The sequence below is a fragment of the Megalops cyprinoides genome, chromosome 14 (genome assembly GCF_013368585.1).
Source record: "Megalops cyprinoides isolate fMegCyp1 chromosome 14, fMegCyp1.pri, whole genome shotgun sequence".
NCBI classification, from domain to species: Eukaryota; Metazoa; Chordata; class Actinopteri; order Elopiformes; family Megalopidae; genus Megalops; species Megalops cyprinoides.
Window position 1 is genome coordinate 12,317,296 of NC_050596.1, and position 13,409 is coordinate 12,330,704.

General features: G+C 42.8%; 1 protein-coding gene across 1 annotated transcript; it reads left to right on the forward strand.

Moving 5' to 3' along the window:
- Positions 1-86: 86 nt before the first annotated feature.
- LOC118788965 (ribosomal RNA processing protein 1 homolog A-like) lies at positions 87-12,451 on the forward strand. Its single transcript, XM_036545195.1, has 16 exons — positions 87-261; positions 802-884; positions 1,650-1,707; positions 2,144-2,229; positions 2,574-2,635; positions 3,163-3,292; positions 3,417-3,481; positions 3,705-3,913; positions 4,488-4,603; positions 8,049-8,146; positions 8,543-8,562; positions 8,679-8,840; positions 9,815-10,803; positions 11,284-11,460; positions 11,951-12,017; positions 12,113-12,451. Exons 1-16 carry the CDS (start codon positions 132-134, stop codon positions 12,289-12,291), a joined length of 2,631 nt encoding a protein of 876 aa, XP_036401088.1. The 5' UTR covers positions 87-131; the 3' UTR covers positions 12,292-12,451.
- The last annotated feature ends 958 nt before the right edge of the window (positions 12,452-13,409 follow it).

Genomic DNA, 13,409 nt, shown 5'->3' on the forward strand with positions numbered 1-13,409 from the left:
TTGTCACGTAATCCACACCCACTTTATAGTTCGACTATGACGTCATCAATCTGCGTCGCTTACACAAAAAACGTGTTTCGGAGAAAGTCGAGTGACACGGGTATGCTATTCCACATGTGTACAGTGGAAAGATGGCGCCGGTGTTACAAGAACCAGAGATACAGTTTGCACAAAGATTGGCATCAAATGAAAAGCCCATCCGTACCAAGGCCATCAAGAAGCTAAGAAAGTACCTTAGCGTTCGATCGCAGAAACCCAAAGGTATTTAATTTCATAGCGATGGAATGTTGGTGTAGCTAGCGAGAGATTCAGATAGCCAGTTAGCTAAGTTGCTCCATGAATATTGTTAGCCAGCAAACTAGCTAGCTATCAATCAACCAACAACACCGACTGTAAATATGTAAAGTTATGTCAGCTGCTGGCTAGATAGCGGTATTCCTTATGCTTTCGTCCATGACGATGTCTGTAAATCAGCTAGCTAGCTAACTTATGAGTATTCTAGCCACAGGTTGGTGGCGAAGCATCTGAAAAGTGTTTTGCATTTTGTTATTGGTTGCTGTGTAGTTGGCGAGCTAAGCTCTGTTTAAAACGTTGATTGGAAACAGTAACGTTACTGTGGTGCTTTTAGCTTCGCATTTAGCTGATGCGCATGTACTTGTGAAGTTCGGGAAATGCGTTGCCATCAAAATATGTGGCGAGCCAGCCTTTAAAATGCCTTATGAGGGAGGCAGCGTTTCAACTATTTTTGACAAGTATTTTCCTAACCTCCTGAATTTACGACCCTTCTCACGTCTCCTTTAGGTGGGTTCACCATTGATGAGCTGCTGAAAATATGGAAGGGCCTATTCTACTGTCTGTGGATGCAGGACAAGCCACTGCTACAAGTGAGTTTCACCTCGTGCCTGAGTGCCTGTATTTTATAGCGCTATAGAATCTGTCCGTTAGACCTTGTATCAGTCCACTCAGGTAACCCGGCTTAAGCCCTTCTAAGCAAATCGCCACACTGCAGTCATTGCTGCTGTCATTCCCGGTGCCTAAATTATAAATACTGGGAGAATAAAATACCGTATGTGACGTATTGTCACGTCCTTTCATCCAAACTGTGCAATTTCAGGATTGTTTGATTGGGGCGGCTTTGATTTGCAACATGATTTCTGTCCTGGACTGTGCCAGAAGGGTTATTGCTACGATACAGCAGATTTAGTCATATGTTTCAAATGACATATTTTTCAGTGGTTAATTTGTTAATGAGTTAATTGGTTAAATTAAACGGATGAAGTACTCAGAGTGGTGATGTTATATGGTATCACTTAGTCCTGCATCCTGGCACCTATTGTGTGCTCTTATTCATGGTCCATCTGAGTTCTTGATTGATATGGTTTGACCAAGCAGTTAATTTAATGCTGAGATGAAATTCCCAATACCTGACAGTTCACTATACATCCTTACTAGCTGATTTTGCCAGGTCCTGGAAAAGAGCTAGTAATAATAATTAATACTGCAGTTCTGAAATGACAGATTATAGGGGAAAAATGAATGTAAACATGTTTAAGGAACACAATTGCTGGAAGTTTCTGATTGCACAAACTCATTTCTCTCACAAAGGGTGTCAGAGAAAGTATTGTAAAGGATTGTTTCTCTGTCCACAGGAGGAGCTCTCGACTCAGATATCCAACCTGATCCATTCCTTGCAGAACATAGACAGCCGTAAGCACTTCCCTTCCAAACAGTACAGTACAGACCGTATGGTGTAGACGGGGATGTTCCTCATGGGCTTCTATAAATTGTTAGTTGCACTTTAGGGTTCAGGATGAAAGGGGTAGTAATATTGTGAAAACGTACAGTAACATTGCAACATTAACTTACAGGTGCCCAAACGTCCCCTGTTACGTGTGGACCTTTACATAGAAATAAAGTTATAATGAATTTAAATGCTATTATTGATGTAATAGGGTAAACAGCTGTTTTCGTATTGGTACATTTCAATCAGTGCCTTTACCCCCCACTTGCAAATATACCGGTAAATTATTAAAAAAAAAGACAGGGGGTACCCCTGGTGTTGTCTCTTTGGATTAATATTCCCTAATGCCTGGTACTCTCATGCACGGCTCATGGTTTCATGTCTGTATATATTTTTCTGCAGAGTTTCTGTTTCTGGAGAGCTTCCTAATGACGATAAACAGGGAGTGGAATGGTATTGACAGACTGCGCATGGACAAATTCTACGCGGTAAGTCAGTGTACACTCATGTCCCAAAGAAGTCGCTAGCATTGTCAATGATGATGAGAAGTTATGAGTAACTACAATGAAACCGCCATATTAAAATAAGTTAACCATGCTTTCCCCCCATTACAGTTATGAGGCTTATGAATATGTGAACATGAATGTAACTGTTACAGAGTAAAGTACTTAAATGTCATCGTCTTAACACGTATAGCTGTGTATTTCATTTTGCCTCGAAAATGCAGTCACTGTCAATGGCCTCCGTTACTGTTTAAAAGGATACTGTTTTTCCATGTCTTTATGAACTCAGAAAAGTAACGTCAGTGGTGATTTCTCTCTGTCCCTGGCAGCTCGTGCGTTTTGTGTTCAGGCAGATGTTTGAGATGATGAAGAGGAGAGGCTGGGAAGCAGGGTGAGGACTGGACAACTGTCTCTTGAACATTGGCTGGTTTATGCTTTGAAAGGAGGCATGCTGAAGTCCTCCCTTCCTTGTTGCTCTTAGCCAGTCTACATAGAATCTGCAGTACTCTTTGTAGAAAAGTGAAATCCAGCAGTATTCCAGTGCATGTGGACTATACAATAGACCACAAAAACCTGTCTGACCGTGAGCACCTTGCACACATTCTTGTTTGGAGTAATTAAACTGACCACTGTCTCTGTCTTCCACTGTGAATGTAGACAAATGCCTTCACTTCCTATCTCTCCTTCTATACTCTTATGCAGAAAGCAGACATGCTAACCTCACTCTTGGTCTCCTTTACTGTCTAAGCACGGTTATGCAGGCAGACACAGGCACTCTAACCTCTGGCTCCCTGTGCTCTGTTACACAGAGAGACAGGCCTTTACTCTGCGCTCAGACTGATTCTAACACCTCTCACTGTCTCTGTGCTGTTACGCAGACGCACACTGAGAGACCAACCTCTTGCTTTCTCTCTGCAGAGTGGTAGACAGGTTCACGGAGCTCCTGTCGGCTCAGATCCTGCGCAGCACCAGCGGCGCTCCCGTGGGAGTGCAGCTCCACGTCCTCGACATCTACATGGCCGAGCTGGCTGGGGTCGGGGCTGCGGAGGTACAGAGCAAGTGCGATGGGGTGGTTTTGGTGCGGGAGGGGCGGTTATGGTTTAGAAATTTGCAAGTGTGCCCTTGCTCAGCAGCATTGGTAACAGTCCCGCTTACCTGTGTTTTAACCATAGCTCACAGCAGAACAGAACCTCACGTTCATCGACCCGTTCTGCAAAACGGCAGCGAAGACGAAGGAGTGAGTATAGAAAGGGGATTGTGTGCCTCCATTGGAACTGTGTTCAAAAACTGAAATTGGAAGTTGTCTCATTGCCCCTCTCCTGGGGATTTGAACTCTTCCTCTCACTTTATATCTGTTTTGCTCTTTCTGTCTCTAATGGCCACCACTTCTGTCTGTTACTGTTTCCTGTTTGTGTGTACTTCGTGTCTGGTCCAAATCCATTTCCCGTCCCTCCTCTCAGTCATGTGCTACTGCAGGCCATCTCTAGCAGTATATTCCATGAGATTGTGGATCAGGCCCCCTTTGCCATAGAAGACCTCATGAGGGAGGTGCGCAAGGGAGGTGGAGGAGAGTCTGACTCTGACCAGGAGCAGGACGTGGAGAGTGAGGAAAACAAGAGGAGACCCGTTCCCAGCAAGGCAGGGAACACCAAAGGAAAGCGAGTTAATGGTAAGGGCCTCTTACTCTGTATAATTAGTTCCTAGAATCTGCTGCCTGAGATCATTACAGCTGCTCTTTACATAATTAATTTTTAAATCAATACTAAAAACATATCTTTTCAGTCTTGCTTTTAATGGTAAGCAAATGGCTTTTTAATGTAATTTTAATAAATGTTATTTTACTACTGGTGCCTGTCGGTTTATCTTGTGGTTATGCGTTGTGATTTTTATGTTACTGTCTGTGTGCTCTACTTTTCTACTGTGGTTTTACTGTTTGTCTTCTTCATTTATGGTTTTATTGTTTTACCTTTTTTTGTGGAGTGCTTTGAGTGTGCTGTATGAGAAGCACTACATAAGTAAAGTTAATTATTATATTTACTAGATAATCCAACCTCCTATAGGCCCCTTAGTCAGCCTGATCAAGGGCCCTCAGTTAGCTTAATGTAGGGCACTTAGTTAGCCTCTTGCAGTCTCCTGTATGATTCTTACCATGCCCAGTCGAATAAATCAGGCTACTTTAAGCTGTAGCTGCTGCGATTGTTTTTTCATCACTTCATTTTCCCTTGTTATGTCTGCCCTTCCAGGCATCAGAGCTGCTGCAGAAGATGAAGATGAAGATGAAGAGGATGATGACTTGTTGGGTTTGGAGGAGGACGCTGGTGTGCCCCAGGGTGATGATGGCATAGGGCCAGTGCTCCAGGTCAGTGTGGCTCCACTGGCTCATACAAGCTCAGCCATGCAGAGTGAACCAGGCTGTTCCTTTTGACACCATACACAGCCAAGGAAATAACTTTCTGCATTGGTCCACTGGGTCGTGAAATTTTAAATCTAATAGCTGACAAAAGTGTCACGCTGGCCAGGCTGCACATGCATATACAAGGAACTGTAATTGGTTTGCTGGGTTTTTCACCAGGTTGTGGGGGGGCTTCAAGTGCAAACCTCATCACATGATTGAGTGTCCTGCTATTCTTTTTTGAGGTAGCTATGAATTCTACATCGATGAGTCACGGTTATTAGTAGGCACAAGTACCATTATGACCAAGAATATATTAGAGCAGCAATGTTCTTTTTGAGAGAAGGCGTTTTAATTCAACGTTGACCTTGAACTTTGCCTGTTGAATATTGTTTGTCTCACTATGACTCTTCCCGCACAAGCATTTCTGAAGCAGCATGCACTCCAGGAGAGCCAAGGCCAATAGAAGGGTTTGCTCATCTTTGACTAGCAACTTAATAACCTAGTAACTTATTTGTATCCAATCGAGTCCTAGGGGGCCTGATTTAGCAGTCAGTTAAGAATAGTGGTCGCTATAAACCCACCTGACCTCAATGGAAAAAAGCCATTCCTGCCCTGCTCCTGAATACTTTCTTTCATATTTACTCAGATGACTTTCAAAAACAACAATTTCCAAAAATATCATAATTAGGTTTGGAACTGAGACCAATTTTGTTTGCTCCTGATTACATGTATTTTATAGACTGATTGAAGAGTTTACAGACGTTAAGCATATGACCAGTATGTGCGCACTGTACTTAACATATCCCTCCAGGCTTCATTCTTATTTTGTGTCTTACGCAAAATTTATAATGAACATTAATTACAAGGATTGTGGTAATTTTTTGTAAGAACCCCCACAAAAAGGCAAACCACTGTGTACATATTTGCTATTCCCTGGCCAACGTGAAACTTTGTCGTTAGCAATAATTTACCTGCTATTCTAACTAGCAGTAGTAATTATGAAGATGACAGACTATTGTATATAGGCCTGTTTGAACTAGCTAGGCACACTTCTAAAATTCTTAGCATTAGCTCTTCTACTTAGCGAGAAATTCTAACCAGCATTTGACATACTATGGCCAGTGTGGTTAGCTCAGTTTAATACATTTTTCTTTTGCAACGTGTTCAGGGCTCGATAACCAGACACGCAAACTTGCGCGCACCTTCGCATCAGATTGACTCTCAGTCGTTAGATTGAAGGTATTTCCCCTCTCCTTGCTATTGGCTGACTCAGGTGACCAACTTCGTGATGTCATCATCAAGTCAAGTTTAGGGGTCTCCGGTTTATGAGAGGGGAGGCAGATTGGGACGCACCTTTCTTTATAAAGGTCTGTAATTTATGTATTGGTGACTATAATGTATCCAGTGTTCGGTTGGTAAAGGTGTGTAAAAATGGGAACAATGTAACGACATATTTGCAGGAGGCATTTTTCAAATCCACTTGTGACATTTTTAAACGGAAAAGCGTGGTTTTCTGTGTGTGTCAAACATCGGGCATATAAAAAAACAGCGCATTTTTGTAGTTTCTTATTTGCGATTCATGACAGAAAATGAATGGTGTATAACTTAGACACACGGCTAAACTTTTGGAAAACTGTTTTTGCAATTTAACTAAATTAATCCACTCTTGGCTAAACTACATGTAGCCAGGCTCGTTACCATGGTAACGCATTCCGGATTGGCATGGCTCGGCAGCAGGCTCATGTCCTGTTCACACTCAAACTGAGCAGGTAACTATATATTGCCAATCAACAGGCAGACGGTAGTTTGAGAGCAAAAGCAATTAACATACGGCTCTTGCGGACTCAGGACCAATGGAATAGGCCGTCTCTTGTGCCTCCTGCCGTCCTCTGAAAAGGCATGACGAAACCCGCAAATGACTGCCTTCTTCTCCGGCAGAGCTTTTGATCTGTTTCTTATTGTGGAGTAATGCACCAAATGTCAAGCATGAAAGTACCATCACAGCGTGCTACCTTAAATCCGTTTGCCCTGTCCTTTTGTCCCTAGATGAACCTATCTAGCTACCCAGCAACATCTTAAGGTAGGATTAAACGAATAAATGCAGAGCTGAGAAGGCATGGAGATCATTTACCTTGCGACATTTAGTTTTTCTTAGTTGATTTAGTTTTCCGATTTCACTCTTCAGACTCTGGAATCGGGGGCTAGCTAGCTAACACGACTAAATTGCTAAAATCAGTTTTATTTGGGTAGAGGAAATAGACCTACCAATTATATATTAATGCAACAAAAGGAAAACACTTACTTTCAAAATTAACTGAAAAGGAACAAATTAAGCCGGCTAGCGAGGTGGTTTGAATAGGTGCTCTTTAAAGGTCACCAGACGTCCCAGTTTGTCCGGGACAGTCCCTGGTTTGAGCCGGGTGTTCCGATCGGTCGGAACACTTATTAGAAAAAAGATCAGAAGAATACTAAAATGGTCCACTCATCACCTCGTCCCGCAAGCGTCTTGATTTTCAGCGCAGTTAAATAAACCTTTACTGTCTGCATCTCTTTCATTTGTACTCTATTGCAGTCTTCAAATTACGTGACATTGCGTGGCATCAGTATGCACATGTCGGGTTTTTTTGACATGGAAAATGATCGACTTGTTTTCCGTCCCGTTTCTCGGTTTTAAAAATCTGGTCGGGCAATCTAAAAGGCGTTTTTGGAAGAAACTGCTTGCAGCTTCCAAAGATTAAGACAATCCCAGGACTGTTGAGAAGATTTAAATTACCGACAGCATCAGCACTAGGGTTTTCAGGTTTGCTGTATATTTAAGCAAGGGAATTATCCTCCACTGATGCAAACCGCTTTGTTCTCATGTGATCAGAACAAAGTGACACATAGAGGCAAGGGCGGCTAACTGGCTAACTAAATAACCAGATATTACCGAAGAGAGGAAAGGTGGTGCTTTTTTTTTAGGATATGAACGACCTGCTATAAACACAATATAAATGGATAAATCCAGTATAAATACACACTTTTTAATGTTGTCTGTGTCATGTAACAGTTTCATAGCTTGGAGACAGAGATACTAGTGTTATAGGGGGAATGTGGTATGCCAGTCTTGTCTTTATCCAGTAAAATGTACACTGATGGTGGCCCAGGAAAAACAAATAAAAAACACTCTATGGCCAGATGGCCAGTTGTGTTGCCAAGCCCTGCAGTATTCCTGTACTGTGGTGCTGTGCTCTTGAACACAGTATTCTTGTACATTTCAGAAGACTGTTGAGGTGACGTATGTGCACCGGTTTGAATTCTACCTTTCAGTCTCTGAGCAGCGCTTTGACTGCAGCGCCTTGGCGGATTGGTTGTTGAGGGTGTGTCTGTTCCAAACTGACCGCTGTCTGTCACTATCTCTGTGCTGCAGTTTGACTACAGTGCCCTGGCAGACAGGCTGTTTGAGCTGGCCAGCCGCAGCAACACGCCCAGTTTTAACAGGAAGCGGCTCTACAAGGTGATCAAGATGTAAGTGATGGCTTTTGCCCCTCATGCAGTCATCTCTCACACAGAGACAAAAGCACACTCAACCCCCCAAGTTCATACCATCTGCAGTCATTTACTCACTTTGTGCAGCTCACAGTCACATTACATTTCTGTCATTTAGAGGACGTTCTTATCCAGACATAGGTTACAGTTTTACGTATTATCCATTTATACAGCTGGATATTTACTAGGAAAAGTACCTTGCCCAAGGGTACAATGGCAGTGACCCAGCGGGGAATTGAACCAGCAATATTTCGGTTATGAGCTCTGTGCCTTACCATTACTCTATACTACCAACTTCATTAATTAACAAAAAGAACAAAATGCAGAATTTCATCTCCCTGTCTGTTAACTTTGATAATATCTTATCTCTTTCAGATTCCGTGATCTGAGCGAAGGTAAGTGTTTCATTGCTCGAGAAATATTCAAATAGTCAGAGTTGCACATCCCCCTGACAATGAGGTGTGTAAGAGCGCTGGGACAGTATAGCATTCTGTATGCCCTGTCCCCCCAGGGGTGTTCCCACAGGATGAGTACCCTGAAGAGGTCTCGACAGACGAAGACGACGATGAGATGTTTGGCAGCCGGAAGAGGTTGAGAAAGAGGAGGAGAAACAGGGAGGAAGAACCTGAGGAGGAGGAGGAGGAGGGAAGTTCAGCGGCAAAGAAACGCAAAGGTAGGCCCACATAGCTGATGTGGGTCCCAAACTGATCTCCATCTTGACAACAGTTCCCTAATATGTAGGCAAGTGTTGAGTAGCTGCTATATCACAATCACAGTGCAGGTGATTTTGGGGCGGGGCCATGGGTTCCTGTCTTTGGAGTACAAATCGTAAATATACAGCTGTATGAAATGGATAATATTGTAAAAAAGTGTAACCTATGTAAGTCACTCTGGATAAGAGCATCTGCTAAATGCCAATAATGAAATAATGTAATGTAATGTAAAAATGGCCAATCATTAAAGCAGAAATTGAATTAAACCAAGGTGGGTGATAAATGTGTGGCAGGGAGAGGTTAATGCTGCAACAGTAGGGGGCAGTGTGGGAAAACATTATTGACTAATATAATCAACTGTGGCTTTTTTTAACCCACTAAAATCATACATTCCTGTTGAAGGGATCTCTGTAAATTATTTTTCCCTGTAAGTTACTAGACCACAAAGGCTACTTTAATTGTGTGAACCAATAAATTTGAGTCTCATATTATGAAAATGTGTCTGTGTGGACATCATTGTATATATTTTTTAAAAACATATGAATTGTTTTAAAATATTTAATATTTTAAAAAATAAGTCTTCTAGTTATTTTTTAAAAGTGCATCTGATTGGTACTTGCTACAAAGCAAAAATTTTTTTTGTTTGTTTTTTTTGGAAAAAGCCAAGTGTTTGAAAATGTCCTCTGGTTGAAGTTTTTAGAATATGTCAAGCAGGCATCAAAGAATTGTCCCTTTCAAGAGACATTAATAAATTCTGTTTATATCCAACTAAACATTTTCCCTGAGTTTAATTCTTACATAGTCAACCCTGGAAGCTTTTAAGTATAAACCCTCAGCTTTCTCTACAGGGAATGAGCGTTTTTCTGTTTGTGTACATAATCATAGCTGTACAGATATTTCACATCTCACCCTGATGTTTGATTTTCCCCTCCAGACAAAAAGAAGGAGGTCAAGAAACCATCCGATAAGCAGCAGAACACTGTGACTGGACTGTCGAAACCTGCTACCAGTCCAGCAGAAACACAGAGCGACACTACCACCAAGAAAAAGAAAAAGAAGAAGAAGAAGAAGAAGGCAGGAGAAGCTAAGGCTGGAGAAGAGGGCAGTGGGGAGACAGAGCAGTCAGAGGGGGAGAAGGTGTCCGCTGAGGGCGTCTCAGAAACACAAGAGAAAATGGATGCAGGGTCGGCGCGCCCTGCAGTAGCAACAGCGCCCTCTAGCACCAAGGAGACAGACACACAGGCAGCTAGCACCGCCCCAGCAGAGTCCACCAGTAATGGGAAGGTAGCAGAGCAGGGCAATAGGACAGTGCAGGAGGACAAGGGAGAGAAGTCATCACCTCATAGAGGAACCTCCGAGATGCCAACGGAAGCCCAGAACGGTGCAGTCGCAGGTGCAGAAGCCCAAACGAAGGTGGACACAGTGAGTCAGACCCAGACGGAGACCCTCTCCACCAAAAAGACGAAGAAGAAGAGTAAGAAGCAGAAGACGGTCACACAGGAGGAAGGAGTGGTGCTGGAGCTAAAACCTGACGCAGAGGTGGAAGGAGCCGAGCCCAGGGGCCCGTCGTCAGCAGCAGGAGGAGCGGAAGGCGAAGAGACCCAACCTGCTGTGGTGGAGGAAGGTGGGGACATAGATGGAGTGGCTACAACACCCACATCCTCAGGAGCCAAGAGGAAGAAGAACAGGAAGAAGAAGAACAAAGAGGAGCCCGAGCAGGCAGAGGAGCGGCCCACCGAGGGCGAGGCCGAAAGCTGCGCAGATGAGCAGCCAGGGGACAGCAGCTCTGCTGCGCAGCTCAAGAAGACTAAGAGGAAGAAGAGGAAGATGGCTGCCGAAGAGGGCGCGGTGGCTGAGGGGGAGATGGTCCACGTAAACGGACACACGGATGAAGCAGGGGGCAAGAAGGCCAAACAGAGCACCGTGAGTCCTGGTTTTAAACCCTCCACCACTGTCTATCAAAGCCAGCTTCACTACCTTTCCCAAGTGAAGAAGGGAAGTGAAGTTAAGAAGTGAAGACCGCATAATTAACAAGCAGCATTAACACCTTTCCTGAGCGTGTGTAAATGAAATCTTTATATTTAGTACAGAACACTTTGTATTCTTGTAATAGTGCTTTTTTACCTTTTAATTAACTATAACAGGAGGAGTAAGAGGTCCAGAATAAGAGCTGTTTAATTTCCTTCACAAACTCCAGTCAGTAGATAAGTACCATTAAAATATGCTCTACATGTTTCAGTGAGTGAGGACTAGGATTTAAAAGCCTAAGTACGTATCAGTGAAAATAATACAGTTTGTTTTTTTTTGGTCATAGAAATTGAAAAAGGTTTTAATGGCAAAATATAATGCTTAGCTCGTTCTTCTCAAATTAATTATGGTTTCTTTTCTTGGTTTCTGTTGCAGGGAAATGAAATCCTCTCCACCCCTGTTAGTACCAGCAAGCCCCAGAAGAAGAAAAAAGTGGCGAGCCAGTCTGAGACAGGCTCTGATTTTGTAACGTTCCAGAGCCCCTCCATCCCTGCACCCCTGTTCTGCAGGAAGGCTAAAGGAAGTCCCAGCACACCTGTTACCAAAAAAAAGGTAGAGTGCAGGACAGCACATGGCATGACACATGTAGTTTGAACTGCTGTAACAGATTGCACAGAACAAGCGCATAGCTGTCATACAGTATACATTTCACTGGATCTGCCCTACATCTATACTAACTGTGTGCGAATGAGGTTTCCTGGCGCCCAAAATATGTGAAGCTAATGTGCTATCAGTGACTCACTAATTAAAACCGAGAATAGATTTTGGCTTTTTAGACAAGTCTTTTGATTGGTTTCTAAGAGTCAGTGGTGATAGCCCACAGTACCTCCACCTATTATTATATGGGGTTTATGAAGCTAGCTTAGTTAGAACATACTCTAGTGTCTATGATGAAGGAACATAGGGCCTAGAGCTTCTGTGGTCACGTAGGAACTGGAAGGAGACAGGGCGTTTTCACCTGAGCCTGGAGAATGAAATAAGTGTCTCAAAGCTGAGGAAAGACAAGCTGTCTTTTTTTTAATTACTGCGCTTTGTCTCTTAGGTCTGCAGCACACCACAGTCTGAATCCAAGAAGGTTACCTTCGGCCTGAAGAACAACAAGACCACAGGTAGGTAATGGCTCGTTTGCGAGCAAATAGTATTTACTTTCCCTAGCTGTGCATTTTTTTCAGATGGTTCTCTTCTTTATTTTTTCTTCATCAAGAGTTTAGGAAGACTGACCGCAGTCTAATGGTGAGTCCAGAAGGGTCCTCTCGTGTACCCTTTGACCCCCAGCAGAAGCCCCGGGTCGGCGTGCTAAAGTCTCCTGCGAGGCCCCTGGTAATGAGTAGCAAGACCAACAGCGCCACCAAGGGAAGGCCCAAAGCCTCTGATTTCTTCTAGATCTCACTCCTGAGAGACTTACCACTTCTACAGACTATTTTGTGTTTGACAGCTTTTCCGGAGAAATATTGACATGGACCCTTATATCAGTGGGGAAAGAAAGATGAGTTTAATAACCTTTCTATGTTCAGTCTTGTTTTGTTAGCAAACATTTCAATAAAATTCATCTCTGCTGATGTCTTCTTTGTGTTTCTTTCATTCCTTTATGGGTGTGGTATGAAACTGGATTCTCGATCCCTCTCATTCTTATTAACCCCTCAGATTTTACAGGGGTGGAGGTGTAAAGCAGCAGAGCAGTTGTGACTCTGTTACTTTTCATGATTGATTTGCTTCATTGCAGTTCTCCCCACTCTACAATGTGTACAAAGAAGGCTCAAATACAAATACCATGTCTTTATGCAAAACCTGTTACATTACAACAGCTTTCCTAATTGTTTTAAAATCCATAGTCATTCTTGAACCATTGGGAGATGACGCTGAGTAGAACAGGAAGAGGGATAGTTTTCCTTGCATACATTTTTCACTTTTTATAACGCAAGAGTTTAGGGATTGGTGCAAATCAGGAAATGCACTGTTAACTTACACTGCTCAAGTCAAGGAGCTGAGAAAGTGGATGACCAAATAACCCTGTGAATAGAAAGAACAGTCCTGATACAGTGACATTTCAGTTATCCAAAGGGAGCATCTACAGGCACAGCGTGACCACAGCACAAATTAAGCTGTTGATTAAAGGTCAGAGAATTCTCAGACTCTGCATGTCTTTTAGATCGTGAGTAATAACGGGCTTGGGGAATCATTGCATATTAGATTAAAAAAAAAATTAACGAAATACATAAGCAACTTAGTATACTTAGGATAGTTGTGTTTTAAGACCCTTTAAACAAAGTTTTAGTTACAGCCATAATAAGGAAACCTGGGTATGAATAGATTCATGTTATGTTAGTTCATGTTATCCTGCAGTCCCTGCTCACATTCAAACCTTGACCATTTATGGTTAGTTCCATTCACTGAATTCAGAAAAGAAAATCATTTATTTTTATCAATAGTAATAAAGAGTCATTAAGGCCTCTGGCAAGGCGGCCCCGTCAAAGGCGTTTTTAAATGACGTGGATGAGTCA